The sequence below is a fragment of the Trachypithecus francoisi genome, unplaced genomic scaffold, assembly GCF_009764315.1.
Source record: "Trachypithecus francoisi isolate TF-2019V2 unplaced genomic scaffold, Tfra_2.0 Lachesis_group18, whole genome shotgun sequence".
Lineage (NCBI taxonomy): Eukaryota > Metazoa > Chordata > Mammalia > Primates > Cercopithecidae > Trachypithecus > Trachypithecus francoisi.
Genome location: NW_022681463.1, coordinates 65,525,671 through 65,544,078, shown reverse-complemented (window position 1 = coordinate 65,544,078; position 18,408 = coordinate 65,525,671). Strand labels below are relative to the sequence as shown.

The following is an 18,408-nucleotide window of genomic DNA, read 5'->3' as shown; positions in this document are numbered from 1 at the left end:
ACTGGATTTTCCCCACACTCAGTGTGTTCAAGATGAACTCAACATTGCCTTCCACAAAAATCACTTATTAATGAATGGTACCACCATTCATATGACACCCCACATCCAGCCAGCCCCCAATTCCTGATGCTTCTACTTCCTGACTGCTCTAAAATCTGTCGTCCTTTCTCTTTTAGGCCTTCATCATCCTTTTTTACTTGGTTTGCGCCTACATCCTCCAAACTGGTTACTTCAGGGTAACCCCGCCTTTTCTAGGCTGCCCCTAAACAAAGAAAAACAAGCGTCCGTGGCCTTCTGCCTGTTCTTTGTCCAGGCTGGATTCTCACCACTCCTGCTCGCCTTGCCTACCTGGGCGGCAGAGGCAATGCTCCTGCAGAACGTGCTCCCGCACCCTCTCCACTTTCCTCTGCCAAATACCTTTTCACCCTGCATTTCAGGCACCATCATCTCTGAGAAGCTTTTGTCTAGCCCTGCCTGAGCCCGGGCTCTGTAGTCAGAGTTAGATGCCCTCACGTGCTCCTATTACAGCATGGGCATCTCCATACCTTAGCTCTTATCTTGCTGTGTTGTAATGTTCTATGACCTGTCTCCCCCTGTGGACCATGAGCTTCCTGACAATAGAGGTGGCACTTGTTTTTCTTTGTGCTTCCAGTGTGTTTCACATACCTAGTACCTAGTAGGTGTTTGATAATGTTGGTCGAGTAAATTAATGAATCAACAAGTCAATGAATGAATGTATGTAATTGCACTTGTGGGGCAGTGGGGGAGAATTCCTAACTTTTAGATTTTCATAGTCTTGGAAAATTCAAGTTGTTCCAGAAGCTCTCGTTCATTATCTGCATCACTATAAGCAGACTCCTAAAGATTGCTAGAATATAGCACAAAGGATGTGTCTTTGCGGGCTAGGATGGTTAGGGGCATGAACCTGGTGTGGTGCTTCACTATATCCAGTTGGCCCTTCTTATCTGTGGGTTCTGCATCCATGGATTCAGCCAAACTTGGATGGAAAATATTTGGGGGAAGTGGGGAGGAAGGTTGGTTGTATCTGCACTGAATATGTATAGACTTTTTTTCCTTGTCATTATTTCCTGAACATACAGTATAACAACTGTTTACATAGCATTTACATAGTGCTAGATAATATAAGTAATTTAGAGATTAAAGCCTACGAGAGGATGTATGTAGGTCATATGCAAATACTGTGCCATTTTGTATTAGAGACTTGAGCATACAAAATCTGGGGGAGATCCTGGAACCAGTCCCCCATGGATATAGTCATGTGTCTCTTAACAGTGGGGATACATTGTGAGATATATGCCATTAGGCAGTTCAGTCATTGTGTGATTGCCATAGCATGTACTAACACAGAACTATGTGGTGTAGCCTACTACATACCTAGGCTGTGTGATACATATAGCCGCTTACTCCTAGGCGACAGATTTGTATATCTTGTAACTGTATTGAATAATGTAGGCAACTGTAAGACAAATGGTAAGTATGTGTGTATCTAAACATGGAAAGCATATGGTAAAAATATGGTATTATAATCTTAGGGGGACCAGATTCAGTGGCTCATGCCCGTAATCCCAGCGCTTTGGGAGGCCAAGGTGGGAGGATCACCTGAGGCCAGGAGTTCCACACCAGCTTGGGAAACATAGTGAGACCTCCGTCTCTATAAAATTTTTTAAAAAAATTAGCCATTTATGGTGGCGAGCATCTGTAGTTTAGCTACTTGGGATGCTGAGGTGGAAAGATCACTATTTGAGTTCAGTAGTTCAAGGTGACAGTGAGCTATGATCACGTCACTGCCTTCCTGCCTGGGCAACAAAGCGAGACCCTGTCTCTATTAAAAAAAAAAAATCTTATGGGACCACCATTATATATGTGGTCCAGTGTTGACTGAAACATTGTTATGTAGCCCGTGACTATATATGTATATGCATGTATACACATGCACACACACACACACGTGTCAGTTTAGCTACTGTGTCTAATAAAACTCTACTGCCAGCTTATGTGTGTCAGCACAGTTTAAAACAATAAAATAAAATACAAACTTAAAAATTGGGATCTCAAAAAGGGAATCAAAAACATATGATTCCCTGCTTAGTTGAACATGTGAGTCCCCCTCTGCGTGATCAGACTGGCTACTGTGCTGAGTGCTGTCCCTGAGGTCACACTTGTCTTAGTTAAGGTTGTAACTGAGGCAGGCACTGAATTTAGTCTGAGAGAGTTGGGGTGAGATGGGAGGCATGTGGGAATTCCCTGCCCATCAGTATTTCTTTAGGAAATAAGGGCTGGAGCTGTACAATTAAGGATTCATTGTTCTCTCCCATCCTCTTACCCGTCACAGTGTGTAGACTTCTCAGTATCAACCTAGCTTCCTTGCTGCCATTTTGCACTAGGTGTCTGTCTAGGTGCAATCAGAGGACTTCCTGACAGTGGACAAGTAGGTTGGGGTGGCCATGGTCATAGGCAGAGATTTTTGATTGATTCTTTTAATCTTTCACAAACAGTGAGCACCAGTTTTGGATCTGATATCGTGCTTGGCCTTGGGGCAGATATCAAGTATGGTAAAATGTGGCTCCTTCTCTGCTTGCATTTGTAGCCCAGTCAAGGAGCAAACCAGCACTGATCCTAGTAGAACTTTGATAAACACCGCAATTTATCTAACATCTGCTTTAACCTTAAGAAGCAATTTTGGGGCAAGGGGAGGGAATTTAGAGGATGGGTCAATAGGTACAGCAGACTACCATGGCACATGTATACCTATGTAACAAACCTGCACGTTCTGCACATGTATCCCGGAACTTAAAGTAAAATAAAAATAAAAGCAGTTTTGTTTTAGGTCTCAGCAATAGGGCTGATATTTAAAAGTAATTTTAACATGTTGAAATGTGATCAGTTGTATCCAACATAGAATGAAATTATGCTGTTTTTAAATAGCTCAGGCCAGGCATAGTGGCTCATGCCTGTAATCTCAGCACTTTGGGAGGCCAAGGCAGGCGGATCGCTTGAGGTCAGAGGTTCAAGACCAGTCTGGCCACTATGGTGAAACCCTGTCTCTACTAAAAATACAAAAATGCACCTGTAATCCCAGCTACTCGGGAGGCTGAGGCAGGAGAATCACTTGAACCTGGGAGATGGAGGTTACAGTGATCCAAGGTCATGCCATTGCACACCAACCTGGGCAACAGAGTGAGACTCGGTCTCAAAAAATCACAAATAAAAATAAATAGCCCAGTTGCTGAACTACTTGAGACCCACTATGGGCTACCTCATCTTGGTATTTTTTAGATGAGCATTGTCTCTCTCCCAGTGTTAGTTTGTGCCTTGTGCTGGGAGCTTAGGAGAGAGGAAGAGGCAGGGAGAGAAGAAAACAGCATGTGCAAGATGGACTATGCAATGCATTTGGCCCTGTCCTGTTCCTGCGAACTTAGGGCTTTGTGTGGGGGAGGTGAAGGGACACTTTACCTGCGTTTCAGCAGTTGGACTTTTTTTTCCCCCCCAGTACCCTGACCTCTGCTGGCTTAATATGACTCTTAATCACAGTTGTCATTTTCTGAAAATTTTCTTCAGGGAAAAATGTTTTTTGTGTTGCTTTTAAAATATAATTTTCAGAAAAATTAAAACTTACTTCTAAGGCTTTGTATAGTAAAATTTACATTTATTTAGGAAATTCCTAACCATCCAAGTAGCACTTTTGATCTCTAAGATGCAGAACCTTTTTTTTCTTTTTAAAACTGCTCTTGTACCTCAAGAGATAAGAGAACAGATATTTTTATATACTGTACTTTTATTTTTAGGTGTAAAGAGTTGATGTAAGGAGGGCAGTACATTTAGTGAAGAGAGCTTTATTTAATAGGGTATTGTAAAGATTAAATATATATGTAAAGTGTTTTGGGGGCTGTAATTTCTTTAGAAATGTTTGTTATTAGAAACACAGATGGTTTCTGTTTGCTCATCTTGCACCTTGTAACTTTGCTTAATTTATTTAATTAGCTTTAGTCGTTTTTTTCTTGAGTGGATTATTTAGGATTTTCTATAAGTAGAATTATGTCATCTTCCAATAAAATAGTTTTACATCTCCCTTTCCAGTGCGGATGCCTTTTATTTCTTTTATTTGCCTAATTACTCTGACTGGGACTTCCAATAATGTTGAATAACAGTGATGAAATGGAGTATCCTTATTTCTGATTTTAGGGAGTATGTTTTCACTTTTTATTGAGTATGATGTTAAGTGTGGATTTTTCATGCATATCCTTTATTAGGTTAAGGAAATTTTCTTCTATTCCCAGTATGCTATGTTTTTTTTTTTTCATGAAAGATTGTTGAATTTTGTCAAATGCATTTTCTGTGTCTATTGAGGGGTGTGTGTGTGTGTGTGTGTGTGTGCACGCACGTTCATTCTATCAATGTGCTATATCACATTGATTGATTTTCTTATATTGAACTACTCTTGCATTTCTGGGATAAATGACACTCGGTCATGGTATATAACCCTTTTAATGTGCTGTTGAACTTGGCTTACTAGTATTTTGTTGTGGAGTTTTGAATCTCTCTTCATGAAGATTTAAGTCTGTAGTTTGCTTGTGGTATCTTTGTCCAGCTTTCATAGAATGTGTTATAAAGTATTTTCTCCTCTTCTATTTTTCTGAAGTTTGAATAGGATTGTTGTTCATTCTCCTTTAAGTGTTTGATTGACCTCACCAATGAAGCCGTCTGGCTTTGCACTTTTCTTTGTTGAGAGGTTTTTGATTATTGATTCAATCTCTACTTGTAATAGATTTGTTGAGATTATACATTTCTTCTTGAGTCAGTACTGGTAGATTGTATGTTTCTAGGAATTTGTTTATTTAATCTAGATTATCTAATTGGCTGGCATATGAAATTTTCTCCTATATTCCTTTAAATTTCTGTTTAGCTAAAGGTTTGTTACTTTTGCTGATCTTTTCAAGGAACTGACTTTTTATTTCATTGATTCTCTTTCTGTATCTTTTTTTTTTTTTAATCTACTCTAATCTTTGTTATTTCCTTCCTTTGCTAGCTTTGAGTTTAGTTTGCTTTTCCTTAAGGTATAAAATTAGGTTATTGATTTGTGATCTTCTTTTTTAATATAGGCATTTATAGCTATACATTTCTTCCTGAGTACTGCTTTCACAGTCCCTAATACATTTTAATGTGTTGTGCTTTTGTTTTCATTCATCTGTAAGTATTTTCTAATTTTCTTAGTAACTTCTTCCCCAGTTTTTTTTTTGTTCCTGATTTTAGCCTCATTCCCTTATAGTTGGGGAAGATCCTTTGTATGATTTCAATCTTAAAATTTATTAAGAATTGTTTTACAGCCTAACAGCTGATCAATCCTAGAGAATGTTCCATGTGTACTTCAGAAAAACATGTATGTTCTGTTGTTGTTGGTTGGAGTGTTGTTTATATATTATTAGATCTAGTTGGTTTGTAGTGTTCAAGTCTTCTGTTTCCTTATATGTGTGGATGTTCTTTTATTGCAAGTGAAAGTCTTCAATTATTGTGGAACTCTCTATTTCTCCCTTCAATTCTGACAGTGCTTACTTTTTTTTCTTTTCTTTCTTTCTTTTTTTTTTTTTTTGTTGAGACAGAGTCTGGCTGTTGCCCAGGCTGGAGTGCAGTGGCGCGATCTAGGCTTCGCCTCCCGGGTTCACGCCATTCTCCTGCCTCAGCCTCCCGAGTAGCTGGAACTACAGGCGCCTGCCATCAAGCCCGCCTAATTTTTCTATTTTTAGTAGAGATAGGGTTTCACAGTGTTAGCCAGGATGGTCTCGGTCTCCTGACCTTGTGATCTACCCGCCTCGGCCTCCCAAAGTGCTGGGATTACAGGCGTGAGCCACCGCGCCCGGCTACTTTTCATATATTAATATTTTGGGGGCTCTATTCTTTGGAGTATATGTATTTGTAATTATTATTTTTTGGATGAATTGACCCTTGTGTCAGTACATAGTGTCCTTGTCTCTTGTAATAAACTTTGACTCAAAACCCATTTTATCTGTTATTAGTATACCCACCTAGCTCTCTTTTGGTTACTATTTGAATGGAATGTCTTTTTTATTGTTTCGTTTTCAACCTATTTGTGTCTTTGGGTTTAAAGTGAGTCTCATTTAAGTAGCAAAAAGTTAGACCATATTTTTTTAAAATCCAGTCTGAGTCTGCCTGTCTCTGTTTTTCAATTTGTGAGTTTAATCCATTTATATTGAAAGTGATTACTGATAAGGAAAGACTTCTGCCATTTTGCTATTTATTTTTTATGTATTAAATCTCTTTGTTTTTTGTTTCTCAATTTCTCCACTATTGCCTTCTTTGACGTTTGATTTTTTCTCATGTACCATTTTGATTCCCTTATTTTTCTCTTCTGTATGCCTAACTTGATATAATCTAGTTTGAACTGATATCAGTTCATTTTTACTAGTGTACATTAACTGTGCTCCTAGTTAGCTCTGTTCCCACCTCTTTTGTTGCCCGTTTACATAGATAGACTTAAAATTCTTGTTTTGTGCATATGTCTTTTAATCCATTTAGGAAACAGAAAGAGGAGTTATAAACGAAATATACAGTGATACTTGCTTTTATATTTACTTGTGTGGTGACTTTTACCAGTAATCTTTAATTCTTGCATGGCTTCAGATTACCATCCTGTTGTTTCAGCCTGAAAAACTCCTTTTAACCTCTCTTATAAGGAAGATCTACTAGTAATGAATTTCATTCACTTTTGTTTATCTGAGAATGTCTTAATTTTCCCTTCATGTGGAAGGATAGTGCAGCTAGATAGAGAATTCATCTGTTATTCCACATTGAATATGTTGGTACACTTGATGATGTCCCATAGGTCTCTTATGCTCTGTTTGTTATTCTTTTTTCTTATTACTTTCTCCTCCTCAGACTGGGAAATTTCAATTGTCCCACCTTCAGGTTTGCTGGCTTTTCTGACTCTCAAACCTGCTGTTGAACCTCATTATGGAATTTTTCATTTCAGCTATTGTACTTTTCAGTTCCAGAATTTCGCTTTGATTCCATTTTGACATTTCTGTCTCTTTATTGATATTCCCCATTCGTTCATACAACCTTGTCCTGATTTCCTTTGTTCTTTATCTATTTAAAACTGTTAAAGTCTTGGTATAGTAAACCTGTTTTAGTTTCCTCATGGATGGTTTCTGTCAATTTCTTTTTTTTTCTGTGAATTTCTGTCAATTTTCTGTAAAATTTTCTGTCAATTTATTTGTTTTTCTTTTCCTTTTTCTTTGTATACTTTGCAACTTTTGTTAAGAACTGGACATTTAGAATATTATAATGCAGTAATTCTGGAAGTCATACAATTCTCCTTCTCCAGAGGTTGCTGTTCTTACTTGTTGAGTGCTGTAATTATCCATTTGTTTAGTGACTTTTCCAAACTATTTTTGCAAAGACTATATTCCTTGTTGTATGTGATCACTGAGGTCTCTGTTCTGTTATGTCTGTCAGCCAGTGGTTTCCTTAAATGCCTGCATCCGATAAGGATAAAAAAGTTTCTGTCTCTAATTTCTTTTGAGAGACACTGCTTGGGAAGCCCTTCAGCCCTCAGGATTTGAAACAATAGCCAGCCTTTGCTCCAATGTCTCAGTGAATTTCCAGACAAATCAAAACACACCCCCTACAAACTGTGGAGGACGATGTTCACTTCCTGGTGCAAGCAGGCCACTCAAGGAATATGAGCCACAGTCTCCATGGCTGCCTGCCATAGGGATGGGGCTGACAGTTCTTGCCAGCTTAATAGTTGATTTAGTGGAGGGACTGATTTTAGAGTGTCTTACTCCACCATCTTCTGTGATGTTACTCTGGTATTGATTCTTATTGAGGTAATAATCTCAATATAACAATGTTGTATTAACATGTATTGTAAAAAGAACTTGTTTAAGAGAAGAGTGAATGCTGATATGCGTATCGCTGTATTAGTATGTGTATGCATAGATTTAATTCTTATAAGTTATTTACCATTGTATCTATTCACCTCACAAATTAATATAATTGACCAAAAAGACCGAATTTTGCATGTATATGTAGTGGTGCCACTACATATCATTACATCATAACTTCTGGCTGTGCAGAGAAAATGTTCTTTATTATATCTGTAGTTGGTTCAGTATTTTTCCTACTACTAATTTATTTATTTATTTTTTAATTTATTTATTGTTTTTGAGACAGAGTCTTGCTCTGTCACCCAGGCTGGAGTGTAATAGCTCCATCTCAGCTCAATGCAACCTCCGCCTCCCAGGTTCAAGTGATTCTCCTGCCTTAACGTCCCGAGTAGCTGGGATTATGGGCATCCACCACCACACCCTGCTAATTTTTGTATTTTTAGTGGAGACGGGGTTTTGTCATGTTGGCCAGGCTGGTTTCGAACTCCTGACCTGAGGTGATCTGCCCACCTTGGCCTCCCAAGGTGCTGGGATTACAGGCATGAGCCACTGCGCCCAGCCTGCTTATTTATAGAAGACCTCCTGATTAGCTGGAGTGGCGCAGGTGGCAGATATCCAATATGATTTAAAACTCAGTCCAGTGTCTTTAGGAAGTATCCAGCTCTCTCTGAGATAAAAGTGCTCAGTTTCTCACTCTGCTTTTAATCCTGGGATGGCTTAAGAGTGTGGGGTGAGATGTGTGACCTATGATCCCCGGCAGTGGGACACTGACTTTTTCCATCTGTTTGATGTTCACTATTTCCTCTGGTCTCCGGAATAATACCTTTCAACCTCCTACTTGTATTTGCCTTGCTGGTATATGCTGATGATGCTACGGCTAGTATAATTCATGGTCAGGCCTTTCTGTTTTGTCAGCACCTCATGATAACTTCCCAGCTAGTTGAGTCTTTGGCGCCTGCTCTCTGACTTCTCCTAGGTGTCTGCCTTGTCTCTCTACAGCTGCTGGCCTGGAACTTCATTCACAGCCTTTGGTGCAGTATCCCTCTGTTCCACAGCAAGCCCCACGGACACCACTAGCTCAGAAAATCTGCCTCAGAGCTTATAATTACTTGAGCATGTTTGGGAAAACTCCCTTGAGACAATGGCTTGGCTTACAAGACCATGGACTGTATAATCCTCTTCATGTCAGATACTGCATATTTTTTCATTTGATCTCTTTGTAGTCCCTTCACTAATAAAACCAAATAGTTCCCCAGCCAGATGGATGCTTCCAGCCGTCAAGGGCAAAGGTCAGATGCTTGGAAAGGCAAAACAACAAGAATGAAAATAATAATTTCCAAACACTATCATGATTACACACGTGTGGCGTGATATTTAAAGAGTTATATGTAATTCTAAATTTGTAGAAGCCTCAAGTTTAAGGAATATAGAATCTTTAGACAGGTATATATGGTGTTCATTTATATGTATTTATGGTTAAGATACATATGTATATTAAGATATTCTCTCTCTTATTTTTTTTAAGACGGAGTTTCTCTCTGTCACCCATGCTGGAGTCCAGTGGTGTGATCTTGACTCACTGCAACCTCCACCTCCCAGGTTCAAGTGATTCTCCTGCCTCAGCCTCCCGGAGTAGCTGGGATTACAGGCACACACCACTACTCCCAGCTAATTTTTTTATTTTCAGTAGAGACAAGGTTTCACCCTGTTGGCCAGGCTGGTCTTGAACTCCTGACCTCAAGTGATCCTCCTGCCTTGGCCTCTCAAAGTGCTGGAACAAGCGTGAGCCACTGCGCCTGGCCTCTCTCTATATATAATGTTAAGAGGTTTATTTTCTATGTATCAGCATTTTCCCATGGCTAAGAATAATATGATTTCATGCACATATTTTCTTCTGTTGTAGGACAGTTCGTGTTTGGTTAAAGAGAGACAGTGGACAGTATTGGCCAAGCATATATCATGCAATGCCTTGTAAGTATCCAAATCTTTGTCTTGAAAAACCAGACATATATCCTAACTCTCCTTCCTTTCCAGATTGCCTTCTCTGTGTTTTCTTCTTAAGTGGAGAAGACTGAGGTTGGGATTCTCATTATTATGAAAAGTACCATATTAAATCATTTTAGATTTTCTAAGGCTTTCACTATGTAAAGTAAGAAAATTGTTCTGAAATTGACTCTATATTCATAGCTTCTGAATAAGATTAATGGAAGAAGGACTACAGCACATAGGCTTTCTGATTACAGCAGTCTCCCTCTCTTTTCCAACTTTTTGTTCAGCTATTTTATAAAGTGTGTCCTTAGGCAATTCAGAATTTTGTCCAGTGATTACATTTGTGAAGTAAATTTGTCCTTGCCTTATTGTTATATCATTTATTCAAATTCAAGACATTCAGCATTGAGCATTCAGTTCTCACAAGGATTTGCTTAGGATTGAAACATTCTAATTAGAAGTTGATTTCATTTCCCCAAGATCATATCTGAGAATTATGTCCTTGCACTGATAAATAATGAATCTTCCAAGTACACTTTTAAAAGAAAAGATATGTGTGATTCATAGATTATTCCACTGGCAGAAGTTCCCCCACAGCTGAAGAAGAGCTGGCCCCCCAAAATAGGAATTTTCTTTTCAATCTAGTCTTTTATCTTTAAAATTAATGAAGTTTGGGCATCCTATCCCATGTTTATTTTAGTGTAAAATAATTATTTAAATTTAATATTACTTGCATTAAACATTTCCCTTACTTCCCTCCCTTCAAACCTTAATTAAAATTGACATTGTAGAAAAATCCCCCAGGTTTGTTGTTTGGACTGCTATACCTTCTGGCTTGCTGCAGTGTACACCTCATCTCTCGATATAAGTATCCCAGTTTCAGAAGCACATGCTGAAATAAATTCATGCTAAATTGTAGATTTGCTTAAAATTCTGCTTCTGGCAAAAGAATACTGTAATAACTCAAACAACAATTTTGCTTGTTATAAACAAATGACTATTAATGATATAATAATTTTAAATGATTTTCAAATTCTCTTTGCGGCTTTATGTGTCTTTAGAATTTTGTAGTAAATAGATGATAACAACCAAGCTGAACAAAGTATTCAACCCTTTTTTTGGGAAGAAAAAACTTCTTGTAATTCTGAATACTATATCCTCTATGTCCTTCCTTTACCTGTTTTGCTTCTAGAAGATATTGTTGTACGTTACGGGATCAAGCTGAACTTTCTTTTTAAGCCATAGCAGTGATGAGGGTTTAGATAACTGGAAAAGTAGAGAATTCTGTAGGGTTTTTTTTCTTGTTTTTTGTTTGTTTGTTTGTTTGAGATGCAGTCTCTCTCTGTTGCCTAGGCTGGAGTGCGGTAGTGAGATCTCTGCTGACTGCAACCTCCGCTTCCCGGGTTCAAATGATTCTCCTCCCTCAGCCTCCCAGGTAGCTGAGACTACTGGCACATGCCACTACACGCAGCTAATTTTTGTATTTTTAGTAGAGATGGGGTTTCACCATGTTGGCCAGGCTGGTCTCGAACTCCTAACCTCAGGTAATCCACCCGCCTCGGCCTCCCAAAGTGCTGGGATTACAGGCGTGAGCCACCGCGCCTAGCCTTTTTTCTTGTTTTTTAAATGATATAACCAGTCTTTTTTCTGGTCTTGCTTCTTCATCAAACCTGCCACAGTATCTAACTGTAAGAGATAAGGGAGGGCTGTAATCCAGCAAGTTGAAGTTGGCCTCAGAGATCAATAGCTCACATGACTCTGCAAATAGGAGAGGCTGACCTGGGCACAATGATGGGGATTTGAGGATGGCAAGCAAGAAATCTTCTTGAGATAAGCATTAATAGGAACCTCATGAAGGCACAAGATCCTAAGCAATTGCTAACTCATTCCCTTCCCCCTGTACAAATATATACACATTTTGGTGTCATCCTGTAATGCTCTTTTTATTTGGTTATCAGTGAGATACAGAGAAGCTTTTAGTTGTGTTTTCATCATTTATTAAGCTATATGCAAGAATGACTGAAGTTCACTATAGCTCTTACACCTGGCATAGGTGCTCAGTAAATACTTATTGAAGGATTTGGTCTGATAATAAAGATGTATTTCCCTGAGAGGATTATCATGCAGTTTCCTTATGACTGAACATGAACTTTGAGAAAGAGGACCTTGTGATTATTGGTATACTTTGCCTTTGGTGTTCTACTAAATGAGTTAAGAAGGGATTACTTTGCTATTCAAAGTATGGTCTGTGGGCCAGTAGCATCAGCATCACCTGAGAACTTATTAGAAATGCAGTCTTGGGTTCTATCCCAGAGTTACTCAATCAAAATCTGCATTTAACAAAGTCCCCAGATAGGCTGGGCGGGTTAGATCGTGTCCGTAATCCCAGTGTTTTGGGAGGCCAAGGCAGGAGGATTTTTTGAGGTCAGGAGTTCAAGACCAGCCTGTACAATATAGCAAGATGCCTCCTCTCTCTCTCCCTGTCTCCAAAAAAAACCAAACAAACCCAAACCCTAGATAATTTGAATATACTTTAAGGTTTGAAAACATTGTCTTGTGACATTATAGCAAACATGTTGATGATCTGTGTACATGTTTATATGAACACATGTAAAGCCACACATATATAGTGTTGATTGATAAATATATGGATGTAAGCATACATGTTAGTCAATCAAATATTTACTGTGCATCTACTGTATACAGGCCACAAATCTAGATGCCAGGGATTTGCAGACAAACAAGATGTATATGGTCAAGATGATTTCAGTAATCTTTTGAAGGGATTGAAAAGATTATTGCTGTGTAAAGGTGAAAAAGAAACTTATCTTCATCACAATTGGTTAGAAATTGGCTTTGGTGTTTCTAGGAATCTTATGCATTCAGATGACATAGTAATTGACCTGGGCAAAAATTTAAGATTTGTTTAACTTGAGAGAGGCAGAATCTTATTGCATAAGGAAATAAGCTACATTTCAATCAGTTAGAGAACATGAAATAGATTTGAGTTTCCAAGGAATTGTTTTGTAGTCCTTCCTATTGAAAGGTGTTTTGTTAAGAGGTTACTCAGTATTATTTGTAAATAATGGTTATGTGATACTGGTTTCAGAATAGGTGAAAATGCACAATATATTCAGAGGCTATAAAATAAATACCACAAAGCAAATATTACCATATTTTGTGTTTATTCTACTACATAATAAGTAGCATTCCATGTACAGAAGAAAATGAAAATATTCTTTGCATTTCTTAAAATGACTTATTTGTTAATTTTGTCCATTAAAATACCTTTTTTTTGTTTCCCCTGAGACGGAGTCTCTCTGTGTCGCCAGTCTGGAGTGCAGTGGCGCATTCCTGGCTCACTGCAACCTCTGACGCCCCGGTTCAAGTGATTCTCCTGCCTCAGTCTCCCGAGTAGCTAGGATTACAGGCATACGCCACAATGTCCAGCTAATTTTTGTAGTTTTAGTAGAGCCGGGGTTTCACCATGTTGGCCAGGATGGTCTCGATCTCCTGACCTCGTGATCCACCCGCCTCAGCCTCCCAAAGTGCTGGGATTACAGGCGTGAGCCACCGTGCCCAGCCTAAAATACCTTTTAAATACAGTGTTTGTCGTGATCCAGGTAAGAGAGTAAATGCATTATAACTTTGAGAAGAATTTGAAGTTTAATGAAAGGAAGGAAGTGAGAAGGCATTGCATGAGAAAGAATAAATAGTGAAGGCCAAGTTTGATGACGGGAAACCAACTTGAAAGGCAGTGTGATGAAGCTGAAGTTGCAGACAAAAGAAAGAAGAGCAGACATATCGTGGTCAAAAACACAAGCACTGCTACGGGGATGTCTTCCTATCCAGTCTTTTCTGAGAAGCTCCTCCTCCGTACAAGGGAGCCAGGAAAAACCAAGCTTGCCTGGTTAAGGCTATTTGTCCCTGGGCCAGTCTGATTTTCCCAGGAATTTAGAATTTGGAGGCAGAAATGCTAGTCTCAGCCTGGGCAGGGCCTTTTTACTGGGAACATATAAACCTAAGAGCTGTGAGGTGTTTGTGTGCATGGAGAAAGAGTAAAAAAGCTGATCTGCAGAAAATGTAGGGTGAACCAGGGAAGGAAGAACATCTGGCTCCTGATGAAGAGAAAGCCCAAGCAAGTGATGCACAAGATTTTCCTCATCCTCCTAATCCCCTGAGAATCCTGGCTCTGTTCTGCCTATTTGAGCTCAAAAGATACCCCTCTCTCTTATTGGATATGCCCATTTGTTCCTAAATTCACCTGAGCAGATTTCTATTACTTGTAACTGCAAGTATTTGACTAAGCCCAGGCCTCATTGTACACCTCCTAATTCCTACTCTTTCAGTTTTTCCTGGATCTCTGTGATCTTTAATGAGAAAGGACTGAGTCATGGCCCTGTTGGTGACACAGTAGAGTTGAGCTTAACATAGCCTGAGAAAGGTGAGGGCATGTAAAGAAGGAAAGCAGAAAGTAGTATTTGATCTTGTTTAATTTTTTTGGATAGTTCATTCAACAAATGTTAAGTGTTTCTTCCACATCCGACATTGTACAGTGTACTAAGGATGTAGTAGTTAAATATGGCAGAGGGTTCCTGTCTTTGTGGTGTTTACAGTCTGGTGGGGAAGGCAGACATTAAATGAATACCAACCATCATGTGTGGTGAGTGTTGTAATGTGGGAAGCAGGCATAATGGGGACGTGGTCACCAAGTCTGCCTATGGAAAGTTCATTTTAAACCCTACTCTCTATAGAGAATTTGGGGATAACTGCTGACTTGTTTCATAGTTTGCTATAAGCTAGCTGATTTTTATGGATGAATGAGAAATCAGAGCTTTTCCTTATCAAATATTCTTTCAAAAAAGAATACGTGTATCTTATGTAGTAGCTGCACATTGCCTGTGACAGTATCAACTTACAGCACACCCATCTGGGACCCTGCATGAGCTTGTAAACCAGGCCCTCAGGGTCAGAGTGGAAGTTTCAGTTACAGTCATAAATGTGATTATTTGTTCCAGGCTTCTAATAGATATAATTTCAACCACCATAGTTGGATCACACTGTAGAGAAAAATCATGTAAAAAGCACAAGCATTTCTATTTCTGTGGTTGATTTATTTCATATTTACTTTACCAACTAGGTTTGCCATTCATGGGGTCAGACCTTTGTCCTTTGAGAGGTGATGGAGGAACCTCTTGCAGGAGTTGGTGGAAAGAGTTGGAGATTTTTCTTACTTTATCAGATAATTGAATGTCATGCCTGGCATTTATTGCCAACTTCTCCCTGGGTATGGAGAATAGATCGATCAACTTGGCCGCCAAAGATGTTGTGAATAGGAGGCTTGAGAGGACTGGAGCCTCAGGCCGGGTGTGTTGGAGAATTGGAAACCCTCTGTGGGTTCTGTTCCTGCCAGGGCAGGCAAATGGAATTTACTTTGGCTCCTAAGTGTTTATAAATTTTTCCACAAAGCCAAACAAGACTTTTTTTTTTTTTTTTTCCATTTTTTCAAAGGTAGTTACAAATAAAGAGGCACACCTGATGTAGCAATAAAATGACCTGCCTTGTGACCTTCCCAGTTCTCTGCCTTGGCCTGGTGGGATGGCATTTGCCCAGTCTGACGTGTGGTTGGGCCGCTCAGTTTTCACACAAGTGTGGATACCTGCCGTCTGTTCAGTTAATGTTTAAAGTATAGGAACTCAAGGCTTCTCTGAAACATGTGATTTTGAACTGCTTGCTTCCCAGTTTTTATCAAAAGCCTGTTTGAGAGAAAGGCTATTTGTGGTGAACAGCATGAACGATAGTTAGTCTGATTATTCCTCTAAATTTGGAGTTTTCCCACTTTGTGTTAGCCCTCTGCAGAAATGTGCCCTCAGCTTACACTGATGTGTACATTATATGAAGTGCTTTATGGCTGTTTTTGAAGTAATCGTCTACCATAATGTGCAGTGCCCCTTTTATGAAGGAGCAAAAAGGTGGAATATTTTTCAGAATGAGGGCCAGGAACTCTTCGCTGTCTCAAAGGCAGAACTTCCCAGCCTATGTGACACAGCCTACTGGTGTGGTCTAAATGGATTACATTAGAACATGAGAACTGATCCCCTTAGCTGATCCACTCCTCCAGGGGAGTAGAGAAGAGGATGGAGGGAGGGCTAGTCTCTTCTGTTTATTCCAGTGGCTTTACAAATATAATTTTCTGTGTGTATTATGAGGCAGAAAAGATTGGGAGCAACAGCCCTAGGACCTGGTACTTCGTCATTATTGATAATGTGAAACATGAAACCAAACTGAATCTCCTAACAGATCTTTCTTTTAATTTTCTTTCTGTTTACACACACACACACACACACACACACACACACATGCACGCACACACACTTTTAGTCATAACTTCTTTTTGCTTATTTCTATTATTTGGTTTTATTGTATCTGCTTTTTAAGCCATTTTAAATAGTAGGGAATACATTAAGAATAATAAATAATCTTAGTTAAGAGTTCTGTGGAAAGGATATTTGAACATAGTCTATTATTTACATTAAATTCAACCTCCAAAAATGTATTGCTTCAATTACAGTATTCAAAATGGCATGTAGGTTAGATCCTATGCCTGGGTAGGAAATTGGAATTTGATTTTCATTTTTGCTACAATTTGCTGAATCACTTTGGGCAAGTCCTTCACATTTTCTCTGCTTTGAAGCCTAACAGATAAACTGTTATCTTTGTTCTCAAATTTGCAAAGATATTTTGGTTATTAGATATACCAAATAACTATTTGTAAAATGCCTTCAGGTTCTTGATGTTTAACAGTATTACTGCCATTGTTGATATTAACCCGGAGTTATTAGGAAAAATTGGCTACTTTGTGGGGTTGTAGCTGGGTTGGTTTCTTTTTCTCATTTATTGGGACCGTAATCTTCAGGTAACAGATAAGTTAAAATTGGGGATTTGGAAAATTAAGTTGATTAATGTGTGTATATGCTTTTATCTGGAATGGAAATGAGTTATTTTGTAAGTGAGTTGGAAGTGTTAGTTTTCCCATTGGTGAGGAGGACTTTCGGTAACTTTAGACTGTGGAGGTGGGTGTGTGCTTGTTCCTCCGCCTCTGCTGGTTGTTTTGGAGTGGGGGAAAGTTCATGTGGGCATATTAGTGGTATTATAGAAAGGTATTTAGAGTTATGAACTTGGCAGTTCTGCTTTTATAAGGTGGTGATTGTTTTCCTGACTTTTAAACATCTTTAACTCAGTTGAGAGAGTTTCTTGGCAGATTGGGAGAACAGGTATATACTTGGGATCTGCTCATTCTGTTGTTTTAATTTATACCTTATTTCAGAAAACCTCTGGGTTCCTGGTTGTGAAATGTATTGATCCATTTATTGCTTTCTTCTTGGTATAGGTTTTATTATTGGAACCATGTGTAACTTGTTGTTTTTACTATTCATATTCTTATAAACCATAATGTAATGTGATCTTTTAAATCTGTATTTACTAAGAAGAAAAAGGTACCTGAGGAACTTCTCATTTTTAATGGAAATGAAGGAAAGCATAGATTATCCAAACTAAACATGCTAGATATTATTTAATCTGATTAAGTACAGCATTTATTTAGCATACTCTTCTTTGATTTTCATCTGAGGGGGCATTTTAAAATTTAGTGTAGTTAGATAACTTTACTGTAACTTAAAACTTGTCTGGGAGTGACCACTTCTAATTCACTTTGCTGATATTACTGAGCCTAGATAAAAAGAAAACTACATAGTTAATGTTAGTAGAGTAAATAAAATGTTGGATTTAAATGTAAAATGGTTTTTAGTGCTAGAAAATTGAAGTCCTAAGTATAGGTATGCTTAATAAAATAAAACGTGTTGAGTACTGCAAATCTAATAAATCTTATTCTGTTATAAACAGGGCTGAATGGAATAGTGTCCATGAATTAAATTTTTGCTTTGTCGGGGTGTATTGCTCATTGGAAGCTCTATTGAAGACCCTCTTCTTGTGGAATCCTGACATTCAACTTCACCAGGATACTGTTAGCACCTGAAGTTTTATTTGCAGAAGTCACCATTGTTTATTTAGTTTTAAAGTTTGAACCAGAACCTCTCATGAGGAAGATTAGTGTCTCCTGCCAAATAATGCCCTTAGCATTGTAAAGCAGTGTGCTTGAAATCCACAGTTTAACCTTCAATGAAACTTGTGTTTATTTGAGCAAAGTTCAGCTGGTCAGCAAAGGACAGAAAATACATTAGTCATAAAATGAAAGAATTATTGGTGTAAGTAACAGAAATTAGAAAACTTTCCTCCCAAATCGAAATATTTTGGGATTTCCTCCTCTTAAGTACATGTTTTTTGAATAAACAAGGGCAATTTAAAAAATACCAATTTTTAGATAGAAGTATTAGAAATGCAAATAGTCACTTTCTCTCTAATCCATTTATTGACTGCTGAGATTTTATGATGATCTCTTGGGTCCCCTTTGTCTAGGGCTGTGTCTTCTGTGGTT

At 38.5% G+C, this 18,408-nt stretch overlaps 1 protein-coding gene across 5 annotated transcripts in view; it reads left to right on the top strand.

Moving 5' to 3' along the window:
• Positions 1-18,408, top strand: part of WDFY2 (WD repeat and FYVE domain containing 2) — a 193,148-nt gene that overhangs the window by 63,816 nt on the left and 110,924 nt on the right. For 4 of the 5 annotated variants that reach the window (XM_033177648.1, XM_033177644.1, XM_033177645.1 and 1 more), the window contains exon 2: positions 9,829-9,896. The exons of the other annotated variant lie outside the window; for it this stretch is intronic. In XM_033177648.1, coding sequence (XP_033033539.1) covers positions 9,829-9,896 — 68 coding nt within the window. The remainder of the gene's footprint in view (positions 1-9,828; positions 9,897-18,408) is intronic. 5 annotated transcript variants of the gene reach the window in all.